A 21,288-nucleotide genomic window follows, 5' to 3' on the forward strand; every position below is an offset into this window, starting at 1 on the left:
TCGCCTGTTAAGGACGCCGAAATGAAACTGCGTGGGCTTCAGCGTGGCTTGAGGGTTGCTTCGGGCGTATGGTGTGAACATGGGCTTACTTTTCCAACACAAACCCTTCTGTGGTGAGAAAAATCGCATTTCTCGCGAGTGCACGTAATTGGCGTTCCCAGACATCGTGCCCCGCGGCCTTTTCACAAAATTCCACGGAAGCTCAACCGAAAAACAAGTGCACCCAAAGAAAACTTTTCCATTATGGTTTCGGAGCAAAAGAAAATGAACCGTACGTACGGTGGTGCGTGATCGCACCCTTCCAGCCAGTGGGCATGTAAAATCGACCGTGAGTCATGAGTGTAATCAGGAGCAGTTGCCACCGTCCGCCATGCCCCACTGGTGAGCATTTATTGTCCACAGGAGACGACGGGGGTTGGGGAGCGGGGTGTTGGGAGGGGGGAGCGGGGTGTTGGGGGAGGGCGGTGTGTGTAGTCTGGAAGATTCATGAAGGCCCCCGTCGAAACCTTGTGGGCTGATTACGCGGCCCGAGCAAATGCATGCGGCAAACGGATATTAAATCAACACAGCTTATTGCCATGCCAGTGCGGGACCGGGGCCCGCGAGCGTGGGCGAAATCTGTCTGCGGCTCACTGCTATAAGGACTTGAGGCAGTGGGGGAATTACATTTCTATGGAGGCTCTGGATGAGTTAGGCAATCTTGCGCTGCGCCGCCATGATGAATAGTGATGGTCCCATAAATTGTGCTGTCTGAGAAATATATTGCAGCCACGGTATCTGTTGTTCTGCACTGTGGGGCCGCTATAAGCCTGAGGTCAACGGTTGGATAAGCAGTCAACAAGGGAAACCCGGGGAAAGAGAACCTAAATTACAGTGTGGAGCTCGATTCCATCTTTCAGATTGTGATTGTCATTTACCACACGCAGGTTTTTGAAAGGCATCGATGTGTAATTACTTGAGACCAAACAAATCGGAGAGAAATCTTGGGGGCATTATCTCATTTGTAACCCTGCTTGCTCGCAACTGTCTGCTGAAGAAAGGAGTCTCTACATTTAGCCGAGTGTGTGACTATACTGTGCTTGAGTCCAGTCTGAATATAGCTTCTGTCACATCTTGGACTCGTGCCTATTTTGACTTGGCCAAAGACACATTTTTCTCCCCGCCTGTCCTTTGCTTCACCTTTAAGGGGTCAACGTAATGGTGTGTGATGGTGTAATGGTCCTCAAACGTATATGCATTGATGAATCAAAATCCTTTGCCTTGATCTGTTTATCCTTACTATATTTGTAATCATTACTTTTACATTTGGAAAGATGTGCCTATTTTGGTCTTGAATAGAATTTGCTTTGGTCCTGAGTCTTACCTTGTGGTCTTTGCTACGGCTCTGACTGGCTGACAGTCCTGAGTCTTACCTTGTGGTCTTTGCTACGGCTCTGACTGGCTGACAGTCCTGAGTCTTACCTTGTGGTCTTTGCTACGGCTGAGTCTTACCTTGTGGTCTTTGCTAAAGCTCTGACTGACTGTTTCCTCCGTACAGCTAGGCAGACTGGCTGCCACTGGGCTCGATTTCTGACTGAAACTCACAGAGTGAAAAATCACAGTGACACACACTTAACTTATCTGCATGGTAAGTGCTATGGATTTTAGTGTTAGCTTATTGATGAAGTGACTAAAAATGAGTTATTATGCACTTTGCCAATTGCCTGTTTAGCAGATTCTCCACTGCACTCAGTCAAGCTGTGGCCAAGAGCTCCTAGGCTTCTTTGATCAATGAAGAGCACAATAGAGATTTGTCTTTACTATGAGGCTGCTTGGCCTGAAGCAGCTGCTAAGTGTAGAGAAAATGTAATCAAACATGTAGCATTACCAGAGGAACTGAGAAAACAAACAGATGAAGACCATCACTTTCTGTCCTCAAAAGTTGCCAGTGATGAGCTACAGTTACGTCGATTTCTATGTCAGAAATGCCTTCCTGAGTGTCCTGGCTGTGTGTCTGCTGTCGTGCAGATGCACTGCACGCGCACACACGTTTTTGCTCATTTAATCTGTTTATGGGAAATGCCTGCCTCATATGAATTTTAGAGCAAGTAAAACGAAACAAAGTAATCCCTTAAAGTAATTTTAAAGATAGTAACTGTATTCTGAATACCACCAATTTAAACTGTAACTGTAATGGAATACACTTACTCATATTTTGTATTTTAAATACTGTATTTTGTGTATTCAGTTACTCCCCAACCCTGATGCTGGGTCAGGCTCCATGACCATGAATATAACTATGAGTAAAAGAACAGGATGGAATGAAGTAATGCTGTTTATAGGTGACATTTTTAGGATGAAATCACAAGCGATGCATTAGTAGGGCTATGTCTGAATCATGTGACCTGCACATCAGCAAGCCCTCCAGCCACGCCCCCGCACCCCCCCCCCACCCCCCTCCCCGTTTTCCTCTAATTTGTCACAGAGAGGCGTGAGTGGCCTAATGCCAATAAGATGTGTGATATAGATCACACTAATAGCTGAGCAGTCTTTTCCCAGAGACAAATTATCCACAGCAAGGAATACTGCGAGCCAATTTTACAAAGTGTCAGTTTCCCACAGCGAAAACAATGCTAGGATTACGTTTCATGTGATCAGTCTAAAAGTGACCTGATGTTTCGATACATTACTGTAAGATATTAACATTTAACTAGGAACATTTGTTACTTGTGACAAATGACTGCCTGTGTACAGTTTAGGCTTCGCTTTCTCATATATCAATTGTAGCATAATTTGTTGTTTGGCTGATGTGACATTATAATTGCATTTTTTTTGCATAGGTAAGCATAAATATGTGTAAATGTGTACAGCAGTGATGAAGATTTGTGTGTATGTGGCTGTGAGTGTGTGCGTCTATGAGATGTGCTGAGGTGAGTGTATAAATGCTGTGTGGTGACCTTTCCATCACATGTATCACACTGCAATATGAAATGTGCTCACCTCAAGGTTATGTTGACTTTGACTTTATCTACTTGCGGACAGCCTGTGTTTCTGAGTCTCTATGGGAAGAAGTAGATATACTGTATGAATAGTATCGTACTACACAATGCGCACACACACACACACACACACACACACACACACACACACACACACACACACACACACACACACACACACACACACACACACACACATACACACACAGGCAGACTCAATCCTTCCTTCCTATCTGGCACTTTTCCTCCGTGACCCCTGCAGTAGGAATGTGGATTGTGTCGTCTCCTCCTTGACAAAGACCTTGTTGGTGGACAACCGACGTCGAGACGGTGTGGAGGAGGAGAGGTTGCGGCCATTGGTGGCAGAGCAGCAGATATATGGCTGCCAGCCGGCCAGGACAGATTGTAACAAGGCTCTTTGCAGACGACAGGCAGGTCTGACAATCTCACATGGTGCTGACTGCTCACCCCTCCTGTCTGCTCAATGACTATTCAGAAATGAATATACACCATGCCTCATAACGGCCACTAGGGGTCAGGTAGGCTAACTTCTGAGTGTGTGGAAGTTGCCTTCTACGTCCATGAGTTGTGTTGCATCTAAAAATATGAATTTATGAGCATTCACAATCAAGGGAGCTGGAAGCTGGGTGCTGAGGGTGCTGCAGCACCCCCTGGTGGCAAGAAATGGGATTTTCGAAATTGTTGGATTTGGCTGTCTTGTGTTTATACCACCAACAAAATGCATTAAAAAACAGTTTGTGCTTCCCAGCTCTAATCTTATTTCATACGATCTCTCTTCAAAAGTGTTTGATTTTCATCATAATCTGGTTTTCCATAATAGCCTAATAATAATAAGTTCAGTGTGTATGCCTGTGTTGCTGTCTGTTGTAGTGTAAAACGACTAAAGGGAGAGCAGGTGCTTACATGAAAGTGAGTGAGAAAAGGAGAAGATACTGAATAATGACATCACAACAGTATAATCCTAATGTTAATTTAAAATTAAATATTCTTCTAAATATGGATGAACATCCAAATATGTGAATCTCAACCTATGGGACCCAATTGTTAGGACGGACTCCCTGCATATACATTTCTCTTGGATATATAGCGGATGAAGACCTTCCTCTCAAAGACGAAGACTCACCTCTCAGCCAAAGTCAAAGGCTTGATAGGAAACATCGAACTGTCCGGGCATCCACACCGCCGAGCCTGGACAAAATGATTGAGGTCACTTAGAGATCAAGTCGATGTCCAGGCTGCTCCATCATAGTCTCCTTGACTGTGAGCACTATCGATGCAATTGAGCAGGTAGTTGGAAAGATCTATCTGACATTTCTCGGTTTGTGGTCGACCGCAACTCATCCCCGGGTGAACCGGGGAGGACTTTTTTTTGCTGAGCCCTACCTGTGAAACTACAGGTACAGTAGGGCTCAGCAAAAACAAAGCTTTTATTTTCACTCATCAGGCACGACAATAGTTAAAGTGTCCCATAATACCTGAAGTCAAAAAGTGTCCGATAATACCTGAAGTCACCCTACATCCAAGACCACTAAGGGCTTGGTTTCCAGTCTTTATACTTTTATCACCAAGGCCACAGAAAAACCATTGCAAGTCAATATCAGCTGGAACAGGGATGTTTCCATTTCATCTAATATAATAAATTGGGATAGGCTATGGTGTGGATTAATATAATTTGATCCTCCAGGAACCCCAATCACCAATTTCATTATAACTATGACCATAGACTATACTGTACCCCTCATAAATTATTTCAGATGAAACTATCTCAAAACCCTAACTGTACATTATGCCCCCTGGCAACCCCTGGTCTGGGAATGCTCGGCCGTTTCTTTATTTTGGAGAGAAGTTGCCAGGAAGATGTCTGTAGTGCTGGGAGTCGCTGTTCCTTGTTCTCCTGTTGTTTTGTTGTTGAACGATTTTACTGGGTTGAATTTATCCTCGAGGCAGATGAGGCGTTTGCTGTTGCTGGGCCTTACTGCCGCAAAAGAAATGGTAGCTCAGTGATGGAAGGCTCCTCAAGTCCTGCCTTTTGAGCATGATGGGCATCTTCAGCTGTAGACTTGGCTGTCATGGGGATATCGGTGGCCCGTATGCATGGCGCTAAATTTGAAAATATTACAGCATGGACTGCATTTTTTGAAACCATGCGTGGGGGACATGGACATCACCATGATACCTAGGTTGCATTTATCTCTTACTTTTACTTTGTGGTAGGGACTGCTCGCTCTACTCTGCCTATGTCAGTATGATCTGTTCCAAATAAGTTCTATGATGATTGAGTTTGAATCAGTCACCTGTGTGTGACTGATTCAGCTTACCTGCCACTGATGCACGCTGAAGAAGGGCACTGGTCCGAAACGTCTGTGCAAAGGCAATAAAAATAGAAAAAGTTATTGGAGTGCTCTCCTGGATCAATTCCTTTCTGTGTTACACAGAAATGATGCCAGAGGGGTGCAAAATTTTGTTTTTGAGGCTTTCTCCAAATTATTATTATTATTATCTGTATTATTATTATTACTCCCAGGGATGTATTACCAAACGGGCCTACGGGGCCCAAGAGCTCAGGGGACCCCATAACCCAGAGCCTCTTCACAGGGCCATCACATATCTTGCCCAGGCCTGGGGCGAACTGATCCCTTTACACCACTGATGGTGGTATTCAAAATAGTTGTCCAAGTCTAGATGAGGATAAAAACCCACCCATCTTGTCTCCATACTTTGTACCTCTCTCTTGCACTCTTTTCCTCGTTATCTAGCTCTCTCATGATTAAAGTCCTAAATTCCCACATATACTGTAAATTACGTAATAGCCTACATGGTGCAAAAGAAAGGGTGAGAGGAGGGTGGTAGCAAAGGCAAGTATGAATGGACGGTGGAGAGTTTCAAGCAGAAGAATTGAATTTAAAAAGAGGAAGTGGATGAGAAAAAGTAGCCTACAATAACAAAGAAAGGAGATTGGTAAATGAGTTGTGAAACTTTGGGGCCTCTTCTTCTTCCTCATCATGCTCATTATATTATGACACACACTGCCTGTGCGCACAGATAGCACATGGACACACACACACTCAGTCTCAAGAGTCTCCATATCGTAGTTTCAGTTGGCTAGGTCTGTGCTGTAAATCCTGTTTTGGATACAGGTGAGTTTATTTCTTGTTATTGTGCTGTTGGCTTTGAGTGTTCAGGTGGCTGTGCTTTAAATCCTGTTGAGATGCAGGGGATTGTATGTCTTATTATTATGTTATTATTCTGGCCTTAATTGTGCGTATGTGCGCTGTGAGGGGGTCCCTTTATGCATCCAGGCCCAGGGGCTCGTCATGTCATAATCCGCCTATATGATTACTCTACCCCGACTAATTAGTCACCAGAAATAACTAATGCATGCAATAATCTTTTTCCCATCAGGGGCTTTTTGATGAGATTGTGTAGTAGCCTATCTCAGACTCAAATATGAGAATATTTTGTTATTGTTAGATATGAATTTGTCCAGAATTCCATGACAGTGTAGAGAGATAACAGTCAAAACTATGATCAAAGCAGTCATCTACATTCTAACTGTGTCTGTGTTAATTTCTTAAATGAAAATAGCCTAATGGTGAAGTTTAACAATTCATCAATTTGCTGGGGGGCCCCTCATCCGGACTACAGACCGAACTACAAACCTGCGTACACGTGCGCCTTCTCACGTGCGTTCAACCGGCTTTCGTAACGAACTACTTCCGGTGTTCACGTAAGGTAGGCATCACCAGGCTCAGGCTGTTTTGTAAACAGTGGAAATAAGAGGTGACAGTAAACCGTCGGACTACAGTAAATGTGAATGTTTGCGTGGACAGCTGCGTGCACAGTAACCGCATGACTCAGTTAGGACAACAGCTCGATTATTTTCTGTTCGTTTGCTCCTTTTTCACCATGTTGGCTCGAGCGGGATGTCTTCCTAGACTGGCATGGAGCGGCTGCCGAAGGTCAATCCTGCTAGCTTGACTACCTCTCTGGCTCTCTCCCAGTGCTAGGCTATATGATCATGTCTGTTATCTCATGCTACCGTGTCAAGTGTATAGTTCGGTTGAATTGGCTGCAAAGTTGCCGCTGCCACGTATGTAACATTGCCACGAAAAACTAGCGGTTCTCGAATGAAAAGTGTCTCTGCAAACCTACATTCAAAATCAGGTAATCATAGTGACAATCTAATGTTGCTTATCAGAAAACACCCATGCCACGTAGTTAGAATCACCGTTTCTGAATCGGTAGCTTCCCATGATCAATTCGGTTGACATATTATGATCATCAAGGCATTACTCCATTCATATTTCAGCTTCTATTATTCCCAGTTACCACCGTCTCTAACGTGGCAGGATAAAGCTAGCAACAATTTTAGCCAGCAACAATTTTTGTGTTAGGTTATTTTAGGGTTAGGGTTTAGGGTTAAAATCGCTAAGCAGACCAAATCTACTATTTCAAATGTAAACTGTGGAGTAGGTTACCTGCTGTTTTCTGGCTCAGACACATGCCGAATTTACCAGTAGACTGTCACAATTGGTACAATATTTTTTATTTTAGGCATGCATCGTTTTTGGATAGAGAAATATGAAATTACCCGATTTATGAATGGAGGCTCGTGGTTTTCTCCGCCCTTTTTATACGCCCACCAAACCACCCAGGTTGTTGCCAATAAAGAGCATGTGTAGTCTACTCCTAATCCTGGATTAGCACAGAACACTTCATCACTCCACAGTGTTAGTCACGGTGTAAAGATATTGTGGCAAACAGCTAAGGCTACGATGATGGACATGATTTCTTCCAAACCAACAGCCATCATGCAATTTGTTCTATTGATGCTTAACCACAGCTTTGTCTCTTCCGTGTGCTCTTCCTACGATTACTTCGAGTTTCTAAGGTTATTGTATGAACCTGTGGATACCGTGATGTGTTAGGCATTGCTGACCTTGCTTGCCTGCAGTTGATCTAATTATAGGCTACTCTACAGTATGGCAAACGCATAGAAGTATGTTCTAAGTATGTGCTTGCCTTTTCTCTCTCCTTTCAGAATGGGAAATTTAACATCCTCTTCTGGTCTGTCCAGCTCGGCGTGTACACAGTATGTTCAGGTAAGAACCTATAAATGAATAGCACTTTTCACTAGTCTGTTGTTAAATTAGCTACAAACTATTGGGACAATCTAAACAAATAAACACATAACAGAACATGATGACATAATGAAGGAATTGCTGACAGAAAGCAGCTCACAGGGCATTATTATAGGTGTGCCAATGTCAGTTTGCACAAGTCACTAGACTGATTTATTCGGGTGAAGTTTGCATTTTTTAAACGCACATGAAACATTTATCTCAGCAGGCTATTCTTGCAGTCAACGCTCTTTGGCCCCTGAGATACGACTCACGTCACGGATACAAGCCTTTGCATCACAATATGTTGTTGCTTAATAATTACAATGCTACAATAACAAGCGGCCTCTATCATGAATTGAGCGGAGATAGACAAACGTTAAGCTGATGGCTGTGAGTTGATGCACAATCTGTTTTCTCCCATAGGCTTTTAAAATTGGCCATTGAAGAATATTGCTCTATGTCAGCAGCTTGCTCCCTCTCCCATTCCCTTTTAGCACCAGTTATTTCCCATGCCAAGGAGTTTTCCTGAGCAGTGTGGATTGGATGTCAATTCTTGCCTTTAAGAGTTGTAATTTATTTTAGATGACGACTATGTTCTGTACACTTATCGCATGCATTCACTGCTACAACTTATTCACATTGACTAAAACTCATTGAAGCATGCAATAAATAATACAGACTTGTTCATTATGTCCCCCCCCCCCAGTCCCTTACTTGAGACCTGAGATGTGCTATTTGTTTTTGTATTTGTGTTTTTTGTGTTGTTGTTTTTTACATCTCGTTTAATTTTACCTTCTCATTTCCGACCTTTCAGGAGGTGGTGACACATAACTGTGTGGTGATATTCTCCAAGACCACCTGCCCTTATTGTAAAATGGCCAAGAGTGTGTTCGACGAGATCGGTGCAACCTATACAGTGATTGAACTGGATGAGCACAACGATGGGAGGAGGCTGCAGGAGGCCTTAGCTCAGATGACTGGTGCCAGAACGGTAAGGGCCCTTCCTCTTGTTTTGGGATTTGGAATTTCAGCCAATTTGTCTGTCGTTTGCTGTTTGCTCTGGCAACTCTGTATCAAGTGACATTTAAAGTAAAGTAAATTTAGCTTGGATTTAGCAAGTGTTTTCATTAGGGTTTTTAGCCAAGACCACATTAGCTCAGTCTGAGTCCAGACAAAGACCAGAGCTAGTCGCATCCTTTTAAGACTATAACTTGTAATAGGTGGAGATATATTCCTTATTATGTCATTCCAGCCATACTTTTGATTATGCTATAATTCACTGTTTGGAAAATATTGCTAAGCTATTGTTGTTTTTACTTTTTTGTTTTTATTATGTATTAAATCAGCACCAGTCAAGTGCCTCTGTGTCAACATCCAACTAAAAGAAATGCCTTGTATATTTGATATCATTATTATTGTTGTTGTTGTTGTTGTTGTATTATATTGGCTATAATAATCATTTGGATCATAGCACCAATTTGATTGTATCAACAAGGCCTAATTATCCAAATTATTTATTATTACATTTATGGATAAAGGTCACCTGCACAAATTAAATGTGTACATCCAAGATCATTGAAGAGGGTGAGGCATTAATATGCAACTTTTATGACATTAAAATAGCAATAAATAAATAGGAGACATACGTGATCATTAAATTCTTCTTTATGGACACAGGTTACCCCCAACCTCAGGTCAGATACTGTTTCAGGGTAGACAGTGTATATTTTCAGGATGTCCCTGATGTTCCTGCTACAAGGCCACTCCAAGCGTCAGTCCACTATCAGGCATAGTGTATACGTAGACAAAATGTACCCATGAAAAACACGCCCCAAATAGCAGGTGGCACAGTCGCACCAATAATATTTATCCAAGTAATAGACTACCGCAGGGATGACATATTTTTGTAGGCTTACCCAGAAGTCCCTGCACTGCTGGTTCATAGGGGTAAAGGCAATGGGAGTTTTGTATGGGAATGAAGCGTAAATGTCATTTTTTTACGTGATTTTCAGAAAATGCTTCAAAAGTCATAAAAGTGGTCCTCATTTGTGAAGATTATCTTGTTTTTTTTTTACAAAAGAAAATATGAAAAAAGACAAAAAACCACAAGCATCTACATAAAAAAGGAAAACAATACATACACATACACAACCAGATTAACTCAGAACCCCCCTCCCTGCAGGACCCCCCCCCCCCCACAAATCCACAAAGATATTAGCTCACACAGTATATATGAAGATTATCTTGTTGAACACAAACTTGGCTGTTTGTTAACAACAGACCTTATTTCATGCATGTAACTACTCAAGTGATTTTGTCATTGTGCCTGTAATATTTAATATAATAAAGTAGCCTACAATAAAATGTAAAAAAATCAATAAATAAAAATGTGGTGATGACAGTAATGAGCTCAACCCCGCAGTAGAGTGAGTCACATGACCGCGGTATTGTGGTTATCATCACAGCCCTATAGACAATACATGCTGGAGCCATGTCTTGCCATGTATTTGTTGTGTATGTAGCCAAGCACATTATACAGTAGATGACAGGCCTCTCTCAGTATGAGGAGAGAGATCACGTTATCAGGATGGTTTTTACCAGGCTACTCTTTTAGCACCTTCCGGATCTCCATTGTTGAGCAGTTGAAAATGTGCAGAGAGTCAGTTAGTTGTTGTTGCAATTAAGTTGCTGTGAAAACTTTCCAGGTTGTTGATGTGTCTAGCAGTTAAGCGTATCTCAACTCTGTTTGTTTTCTGCCCAACATAAATAATAATAATAATAACTAGGCTCCAAAGTGGTTTTGCGGAGACAAGGGATTTAAAACTAGTAATAAAATGAGGCAAAAGCACAGGACAGAAATGGGAAACAAACAAAAGCTAGAAGCAATTTGACCAAAGCCAATAACAGTCTTTAAAGGTCATTACAACAAAGCTGGATAAAAGCAGAGGCGAAAACAACAGCAAAGGAATAAGCACAATAAAAGACACACCAGAAGAGTGAAATAAAGCAATAGAAGAACAATGCTTCTATAAACAAAGGGTTTAAACGGGGATTTAAAAGAAGACACAGACTGTGCTAGCCTCAGTTCCTCAAGCCTGGTCACCTTTAGCCTTAAGCCTGGATCCACCGGGAAGCTGAGGATCTCTAAAAGGCTCCATTCAGGGGCTCATAAGGGCTCAGTCCGGGGTGGAACTTGGGGGGGGGGGGCTAGACCCAACGACCTAAAAAACTAACCGCCATCTTGATTTGTGCGCTCAGGTGCCGAGAGTCTTCATTAACGGCAACTGCATTGGGGGCGGCTCCGACACCAAGCAGCTCCACCAGCAGGGCAAGCTGCTGCCCCTGATTGAACAGTGCGCCCCCTGCTGTGTGGACGGCAGCTCCGAGGGCTCGGGAAGCGGAATGTTTGAGGCTGCTAAATGACTAACCGTTCTTGCCGTTTTTTTTACAACCTGTTTTTATGGAATGTATGCCTGAATTTGTGCTACACACTGTACATTGTTTGAGCACCAGTATGCTATTTATTTATCAAAACACATTGAATACATGATGTTCGAACTGCAGCTACCTCTTCATCCAGGGTTGTACAGTAATGTTAAAGCTGTACTTCTCCATCCATGTTGTTTTACTGAACACCATGACAGTGTTAAATAAGCCTGATCTCTTTTTCACACACCTGCTGTGAATGTGAATGCCATAGCTATTTTTGATCATGAAATGTTGACCCCGTAGCACGTGAAATAACAGTGCAGTTGATTTTAGGTTTATTTTCAGCCATATTGTAATGAATGAAATAAGAACTACTACTCTTTATGCATGATTACTATATTTCATCGTGCCAAAATATTTATATTTCAATGAATAAAGTAGTCATTTGTAAGACAGTGAAGATTTTGTCTAGAAAAGTGCAAATCAGCAGACTCTTCCTGTGCTCCTCCCGGCCTTTTTGTATTTCAGTGTGTCTGAGAATTCAGTTGTAGCTGTATTTGTCTCTGACTTTTGTGGTAGTATGGAGTAGGCCCTACATGGTTTATGACTGATTAATAAAGACATTTATCAATCCAGCCTCAATTTGCTGTGATGCTGGCTATATGTTTCAAGCTTTAAGATAACTATTTGTTATGTATCCGCCCTGTATCCCTTTCTCGATGCCTTGAATGTATGATTATCATTAGCATTGTTATTATCATTTAATTAAATATTATTAACATGTCTATCTGCTTCATGTGCTTTTTCTTTTCTTTGCCTATGCAGTGAGGAGTGCTTAATTTGTTCACCCTCCTCTCACAGGAGGGCGGATGACACTTTATCAGAGAGCTATTTCCAAAAAGTAATAATTATGGCCATTGGTTTTAATTTTTTGTCTAAACAAGTGGAAATAAGATATAAAACTCACATTCAGTTGTGTTTTCATGTTTAGATTTACAATTTGATCTAATCTTCGTCGCCACCGGACGGGGTACGCTGTGTAACAAAACATGCGCGCCCAAGTCGCACTGCATCACTAGGTCAGTGTTTCACTGAAATTAGCTTGAGGAGTAGCCGTGAGCTGCTGTGAAACCTTTATGCGTGCACATTAGGTTGGATAAACAATCTTTCAAAGAATGGCTGGAAGCGCAGGAGAGTGGTGTCTGATGGAGAGTGACCCAGGAGTATTCACAGAACTGATCAAAGGTTTCGGTGAGTGACTCCCAGCTTGGAACGTGGCTATCCAACAGGCTAGCTAGCTGCTAGATATCAGCAGCTCGCAAGCTAACGGTTACCCAGTATTGTCCATTAATGATTTCAGAGGCTAAATTTAAATGGAAGGCAGCGCATCACGATAGCCACCAACACGCTGCAATTACTAACATGCAGTAGACCTAGGCTAGCGTTAGCTAATTGAGACAGATAAGCTAGCTGGCTAGCATTACTCAGCGTCCAAAATGCGTAAGGACGGGTGAAAACAAACACATGAAGGGATGGCATTTGTTGTGCATTGCACTGTTGAATAGCTGTCGTTAGATTAGTGTCAGGTAATTGGTGTTTACTAACGGGAACGTAGTTTTGCATGCATTGCTATTTGCTAACATTGCAAGGCCTTTGCTTGACATCATCAGGCTTCAAAGGAGCGCAGGTTGAAGAGATATGGAGTATGGAGCCAGAGAACTTCGACAACTTGAAGTAAGCTCATACTAACTAGTATAATTAGTAACTTTATAGTTAGTAACTTCATAAGCCTGGTTACCCCCATAGGTAGATTTCATTTATATGTGCTTTTCTAGACCAGTCCATGGCTTGATTTTCCTGTTCAAGTGGCAGCCAGGTGAGGAGCCAGCAGGATCAATTGTCCAGGATTCAAGACTTGACAATATCTTCTTTGCAAAACAGGTATGTGTAGCTTAAACAGCTATTTTAAAGATGTTATGTGTAACATTTTAACATCAATAAAGGACTACATTAAGTCTGAGGCATACAGCAAATGTAAATATCATATAGAAACAAGACCATCTCAGAGGTCTACTGGCCTCTACGCTGCATTTTACATTGGCATGTGTGTCCTCCCTTACACATTTAATATAATGTGTAATGGCTGAAATACTATTTCAAAACAAAAGACTGCAAGGACAGAGGACCGATAAAAATCCAGTTCACTTGACAAGTTCACTTGACAACAAAGGATGCATCAGTTGGTGACTTTACTGACCGTAACGAATTGACAAGCCCCAAGATGCAGAGAATGACCCATCATGTTCAAACAGCGCTATATTCAGTACCGAGCCAGTTGAAACACCTGGGGAAATGAATAGCTGTATACTTTAATTTATTACTCCTACAATGTCAGGCATGCAGTCTGGTGAAGGTCTGTCTCCACAAGGACATACAGTATGTATTGGCTTATATTATTGGATGTGATATTTCACCATTGTGTGATGCTGGGTTGCATTTGGAAATATGGTCTTGTACTTTATAAGTATCAATATCACAGACGGGCGATCAGTCTTCTCCACCATGGTCCACTCAAATATTTATAGAAATTAAACCAATGTATCACAATTACCGTAAGTTGACAATGTTGTAGTGATGTTTAAAATGCAACACATTGCACTTTTGTGCATCCAACTAATACCTGCATCTTCTCTGTGTGTTTTCAGGTCATAAACAATGCTTGTGCTACCCAGGCAATAGTCAGCGTGCTGCTCAACTGTACCCATTCGGACATGTTGCTCGGAGACACATTGACAGAGTTCAGAGAGTTTTCACACAGTTTTGACGCTGCTGTACGTACTTGGTGTTTTTTTAAATGAATGGAAAGAACTGCTGTGTTTATTGTCAAGCAGCTGTGTCTAGTTTTGGGTTTGGTCTCAGTTTGATCTAGTTTGTGTGAGTACAGAATTTTTTGTAAAGTATCCTTTTGATCACTTGTCCTGTGCCCCATCAGGAACATTCAGTCTTTTGCACACAAAAACTAAATGAAACTGCATCTTCCAATTTAAGATATTTATAAGGGGCTAATAACAAAGCAACAACTTATTATTATTATTTTTTTTTTCTTATTAACTGTAATATTATTTAAATAGAAATAGTAATTAATGACACTGCTTGTTTCTGGGAAAAGTATGGTAATAATACTACAGTATTATAACGTGTTCCATCCAGCGCCGCATAACACCAGTGCATCTTTCAGTGAAAGGAATGATTTCTATCTTGCTTATCTTGCTGTATTTTTCTTAGATGAAAGGTCTGGCTCTCAGCAACTCTGAAGTGATCCGACAAGTTCACAACGGCTTTGCCAGGTGAGCTTCTGCCCATAGAATACCCAGCTGGGGAAGGCTCACTTTGATTGGCGGCTTGTTGTTATTTTTAGCTCCTCGTTCTCACTCGGAGAAAAGCGATTGGCCTATTTGTTGCCAATGCACCAGTCTGTTTTTGTGAATCAGAAAATGCGGTTGTTGATGTGTTTTATTGCCAGCCATCCCAGAATGACAATTACATTGTAAAAATAATAATAATAATTACGAATGTTATAGGATTACTATAGGAATTGTATAGGAGTACTGTAGATCCCTATCCTATCCTATCCTATCCTACAACTAGACAGGACAGGACTAGGCAGGGTGCGTTTTGCAAGCAAAATAAAATAAATTGTGCAAAAAAATTCTCGCACGCGCGCTCACCACGTGTGCTTCACCCCCGCTGCTACAACTCCATCCTTTGGTCAACACTGCCATCAATCGTCAAAGATAATAATCATGCATCACACAAACAAGCTTGCTGAATTATGATTCAGCAGCGGGGGGGGGGGGGGGGGGGGGGGCACTGCTGAATGCATATATGCGAAACACTGGATGGTTCTGAGTTTATAATTGCACGGCTTTCTATTGGCAGACAGCAGATGTTTGAATTTGATGCAAAGTCGTCAGCGAAGGACGAGGACGCCTTTCACTTTGTGAGCTACGTCCCTGTAAACGGCAGGCTATACGAGCTGGATGGGCTGAGAGAGGGACCAATTGACCTGGGTAAGCAGCAACATCTTATTTGTATCCTGGCTTTTTTTTTTGGCCCCGCTTTCAGGTCCCAGTTGCAAAGATGACAGTTATTAATGAATGTTTAAAGTGGTGGCATGGTGTGACACCCCGCTGTGACCTCTGATCAAGCTCATTAGGCACAGTCCATTTCAGCTAAATCTGTCTCAATTCATGATCATGATAAATACGTGCTCGCAATTGTACACGAGCACCTGCGCTATGATTTATTTATGTTTTTGATCGCTAAATCTCCCATTGGCTGTTTTACTGCAGGTGCGTGCAACCAGGACGACTGGATCAACGCAGTTCGTCCAGTGATCGAGAAAAGAATACAGAAGTGAATATCTTACTATATACATTCATAATTTTAGCGTGACCAAATGCTTTGTCTCAAAGAGTATATGGAATTTTAGGTTTGCACAAATTTAATCAAGAATATTTTGCTGTGAAATTTAAAAAATGTAACGTTTTAGTTGCGGTTAGGACACGTTGTTGTTCGTGTTGTTGTTCTGTAGGATTAGTAGATGCGGAGTTTTCATTAAGAACACCAGCTATTTAAATCACCAGCTATTTCCAATTATGATGAGGTTTTTGCAGAGCAACTCGTTCTTCCATCTCTTTCGTTTCACATCAGAGGTTTTTTAATCACTTCAAATGTTACACTGCATTAACCCCCCTTTTTGTACAGCATTGTTTTTGTGCCAACTGAACAACTTGATTTCTTGTTGCAATACATAGTCACTGAACCTGTGATATTGTCTCCCTGTTCAGGTACAGTGAAGGAGAGATCCGATTCAACCTAATGGCCATCGTGTCTGACAGGAAGATGATTTACGAGAGGAAAATCGCCGAGCTCCAGACGCAGCTTACCGAGGTGAGCGGTAGCCATAGAGCCGTATTCGATGCAGACATCAGAAAGAATATCTTACGCTATACCCCCTTTCTCCCCGAGAGGCCACATGCAAAATGCATCACTTGTCAGCTCTCCAAAAGTTCCAGACAGACGGTACAGACTGTTCTGTGGCAAAGTTCAAAGACTGCACCACGCCGCGCTCAGGACTGCGGATCCTTCTCCGTCCGTCCGCCCCGCTCGTGTCAGACACCACTGGTTCCATTTTGACGAAAATTGAAGGAATGATGCAACTTGCCTCCGAGTTGCAGAGTTTGCTGAATTACACAAATTGGACCAATGGGAGGGGTCTACAGAGACTGAGATGCACCTACTACTATACAAGTTCCGGGTGCCTTACGGAATTTAAAGAGGTGTATTCCAGACGGGGGAAAGCCAGGGAGTTGGATCATTACTACTATAAAAGGGAGTATAGATTAGTTTCCTCATACCCCTACATAACAAATCAATAGTCCTTAAATTGTCTTAACACGGGTGTAAAATGCACTCGGTGACCGAAACAATGAAGCAGAGTTTCTTTCCATGCGGTTCAGCAGTAATATGCCTTTTCTCAGTATTTTCGTTGCCAAGCTGCAATGACAATCTATTTTGACTACAACTCCCATGATGTGGCTTCGGCCTGATAATCCACCAGTATTCATCACTGGTTGGCCACTCGGTTAAGTGCTGCCTTGACATCTTCTCTCCTCTCCACAGGATGAACCAATGGACACAGACCAGAGCAGCACCTTCCTCAGCTCCATCCAGTCAGAGATAGCCAAGTACCAGCTCCTCATCGAAGAGGAGAATCAGAAGCTGAAAAGATATAAGGTGAGGTTCTCCTCTGTTTTTTTTCTTTCACTGTGTGTGGATTGCACAGGAGTGTTTTTTTATATGTTTCCAGGGTTCTCACAGGTCCTTTAAATCATTGAAAGGTTTTAAATTTGAGAGAGAAAAATCAAGGCCTTGAAATGTTTTGAAAATATATATAAATAGACATGCTTGGATTTATATATTTTGTGCAAGATTTTTTTTTTTTTACTTCACATTAGTAAATAGGTGTAACACAGCACAGTTGAGAAGTGTTCACACATTCAAGCCTCCTCTCATGTTAATTGTCTGTGAGCTCCTGTAAGCTGCTAGTTCTCATTATAAAAATTCTCAGTGTTGTACCACTGATTAACCTTGATCTGTGTCTCAAACCATGTTGGGTCCTTTGATTTTGAGGGAATTGGGCCTGAAAAGTCCTTGAATTAGATGTTTGAGAAGGTGTGGGAACCCTGACTTCTTCTCATAAGAAACCCTTTCAAGCCTGGCCCAATCCTCAATCACGTGTTGCATTGATGTCCACTCTCAACAGATTGAGAACATTCGACGGAAGCACAACTACCTACCGTTCATCATGGAGCTGCTGAAGACCTTGGCAGAGTACCAGCAGTTAATACCTCTTGTGGAGAAGGTGAATGTTTCTGTGGCTGTTTTTCTTTCCGAAAAACTCTGTTGACTTTCACTGCATGAGTGCACCGATTTGGAAACGTGACGGGAACACCTCGACAGTTTGAAATTTAGCTGGTTATCCGTCTTGACCGGATACTTGGCACGCGCGGTCCTTTTACTTTCAATGAGAAACCACTGAGGACGCCAACAAAAGCTATTTTTAGGGAGGACAAACATTGGAACGGTTTGTTCAACGTGAAGTGCCTTGTGAAGAGAAATAATCCAATAATATATGAGCTGCTCTGACTAAATCAGTCACATGTCGCACTGGCCCATTTGTGTAGACATGTGATTTTATGAGGAAAATATTGGTTTACGATGTTTTGGGGTTTCACCAGATTTGAGTAAAAATAAAGCCTTGGCTTTCATTGTGTGTAAAGATGAGTGTGACATTCAAACGTTAAATATAGTTTTGAAGCTCATAAAGGTAGGGTGACCAGCAGCCAGAACCAGCTTACTTTGTCATACTTTGAGGCTGTTTTTCCTCAAAAACGTAGCTTGGAAACAGTCGACACATAAAGCACCCCTTATCTCACTCAATCTTTGGAGTACAAAGATAATTTTGATATCACCAGAAAGCTTACATTCTCCTCTTTCCAAATGTCTATAAAACTCAAAATGTGTTTCGGGGGGTCAATGTGATTGCTTTTGATAGAGCAAGGTCACGCACACACACACACAAACACACACGCATATATATATGAAGAGTTCATTTGCAAAAACAGGTATCTCCATTTGGATTTTTTATGATTTTATTTTATATATTGATGTATACTGTAATTTATTTATTTTTGGGACATTTTTATTATCAATCATAACTAAAACATATTCATCTGATAATTTTCACATAAATCACCTCAATGTTTTCTATGTGCACTCCAGGGAGTATCAAACAGATGTTGTTTGTTCATTTTAAGAATGGCGTTTACCTGTTTTTGCAAATGAACTCTTCATATATATATATATATATACATACATACATACATACATATATTTACAAAACTTTTTTATTGTGATCAAAAGAGAATGCTGGCAAACGGATGATGGAATATTTGAGATTTCTGAAATATGTTGCATTGCAGTGATCTGTCCACTAGAGGGCAAACTTGACATCTCACAATGACTGCTATACTTTGTTCAGGGATGTGACTTCTTGTGATACAGCATTTATTTGATTCATGAATTCCAATGCCTTTGGTGGCTTTTGAATGAGTGGCACTAATTGTCTGTAAAATATGTGCCAAAATGGATTCATTGGATTCCTACTGAACCTGTCTGTACTCCTCATCGTTTTCCATGTGAATGCTGCACACTAATGCAAATGGCTCATCTCATGTCTCCGTCTCCCCAGGCGAAGGAGAAACAGAGTGCCAAAAAAGCCCAGGAAGCCAAGTGACAACATCCAATTCAACAAAGCCCCCCCCCCCCCCCCCCCCACACACACACACACACATCCATACACATACACTCATATGAATGGCCGTTGATGGTGTGCAGCTCCTCCTCACCTTGGTATCCTGTGACCCACCCAGATGTGCGAGTTGCAGATGCAGCAGAGGGAACTGTCTGGGGAAACCCCCTCCATGTGTGTCCATCAGCGCTTAAGCATGCATGATAAGAAGGAAAGATGTCTTCAAATTATGTTCTGTCTTATTTTCATAATAAAATGTCTAGATGTTTGAGCAGGGTTTGCCTTGATTTGTTTGGGTTTTTCATTTGAAATTTTTTCGTGTGGATATTTATAAGCCAATTGTGATATTTGTTGGTACTGTATTAATCATATCACCTCTCACCAGGTTATAGCAGTGACTTGATAGTAATAGGCCCTTTTCACAGCAAACATTTTGAGGCGGTAAAGCAGGTGTAACCAGCACCATCAATGATGGTTCCATTCCATTTAGGTGTTCCAGTGCCAGGGCCTTCATTAACGTTATTGGTTACACCTGCTTCACCACTGCAAACCGGTTGCTGTGGAAAGGGCCTATGGTATTCAATTTAGTAGTTGAAATCATTCTATAGACACATTTTGTTGTAGAGCTTTACCACCACCTACTGGCAGAACTAAAGAATGACAGTTGTTCCCCAAGGTCTGCAGACAAAAACACACATTATGAAAAGCCTTTTGATTTGATGAATCTCTTGTCCAAGGTGAATTTGGAAAAATGCATTAATTAAGCTACAATATGTGTCTGACAAGATAAACTATAAAAAAAAGAACATGTTTATTAACAGCATAGGCATTGGAAGCCATATTGGCCAGCTCCATTCTAGACCATTTGGCCCAACGGGGGCACACAGGCAAGATGCCATGTCCATATAAGTGCATCAATAATCATGGAGTTTATAGTACAACTTAACAAGCAGAAGTTTCACGACTCATGAGTAATTACTTTATTTTACGATAATTTCCCGCTAGTTGTGCATAACTTACTGTACAGTCTATCAATGTTATGGACATAAGAGTTTATGTAGGCTAATGGCCACTGTGAGTCATCCCATAGATGTGGCTAAAGTTTTGCTTTGTGATATACAAAGAGACCTGAGCTAACTTATGGCTCCTGGGCATGACCTTGGTGTGCGTTTGCAGGCCTGCGTAGTGTGACGTGTCTGCAGCGTACTGTTCAAAGTGGGACTCGGCCTTATTCTATTTTGGTCTCCACTGTTTACATATGCACCGTGACTACCGCTTGGATCTCGATGCGCCGCTCCATTGCCAAGTTCCGTCCGTGACAACACATGAAAAGCCCCAGGTTTTTACTACCAGCCCCCGAGCACAGCACAGAGAACAAACAGTGTGTCTGCTTCACTGTCCTGTCTGAAACCGCCCGGGCCACGTGGATGAGGAAACAAAAGCAACTGTTTATAGTGACAGTTCCAGTTTTTAAGGCTGCATACGTGAACATTTTAACTTACCCCTACATGCTTCGTCATCAAAACATAGTCGTCACCCGTATTGTACCCTGCATGCAACACTGAATTGATAGTGGGATGTGCTACAGTACCTTCCTCTGACGTGTAGTTCTTACGTTAGTTGCTCGCAAATGCAAATGTGTCCCTTGCCCCAGGAACACTGAACGTGTCTTTTAAGTGAAATGTACGCGGAGTCTGCGTACTATTTTACCTTTTACCTAATCCAGGGATAAAGTCAACTGAACACGTTTGTTCTTTTCTGCACACTTCCACACATTCCCATCAAAGTCAAGCCACAGTCTGTTGTTGGCTACTGAACAGCCCTACTGGGGCCAATTGGGATATACATGCCTTGCTCAAGG

At 41.9% G+C, this 21,288-nt stretch overlaps 2 protein-coding genes across 2 annotated transcripts; both read left to right on the forward strand.

The window, feature by feature from the left end:
- Positions 1-7,070: 7,070 nt before the first annotated feature.
- Positions 7,071-12,336, forward strand: glrx2 (glutaredoxin 2). Its single transcript, XM_083647996.1, has 4 exons — positions 7,071-7,163; positions 8,041-8,101; positions 8,937-9,113; positions 11,381-12,336. The coding sequence occupies exons 2-4, from the start codon at positions 8,042-8,044 to the stop codon at positions 11,543-11,545; spliced, it is 402 nt and encodes a 133-aa protein (XP_083504122.1). The 5' UTR covers positions 7,071-7,163; position 8,041; the 3' UTR covers positions 11,546-12,336.
- A 306-nt stretch (positions 12,337-12,642) lies between these two features.
- On the forward strand, positions 12,643-19,678 carry uchl5 (ubiquitin carboxyl-terminal hydrolase L5). Its single transcript, XM_083647551.1, has 11 exons — positions 12,643-12,802; positions 13,222-13,285; positions 13,387-13,492; positions 14,257-14,382; positions 14,837-14,898; positions 15,491-15,621; positions 15,904-15,967; positions 16,402-16,504; positions 17,237-17,350; positions 17,880-17,978; positions 19,368-19,678. Exons 1-11 carry the CDS (start codon positions 12,727-12,729, stop codon positions 19,410-19,412), a joined length of 990 nt encoding a protein of 329 aa, XP_083503677.1. The 5' UTR covers positions 12,643-12,726; the 3' UTR covers positions 19,413-19,678.
- The last annotated feature ends 1,610 nt before the right edge of the window (positions 19,679-21,288 follow it).

Source organism: Poromitra crassiceps, assembly GCF_964638095.1.
Source record: "Poromitra crassiceps genome assembly, chromosome: 12".
Classification (NCBI taxonomy): Eukaryota; Metazoa; Chordata; class Actinopteri; order Beryciformes; family Melamphaidae; genus Poromitra; species Poromitra crassiceps.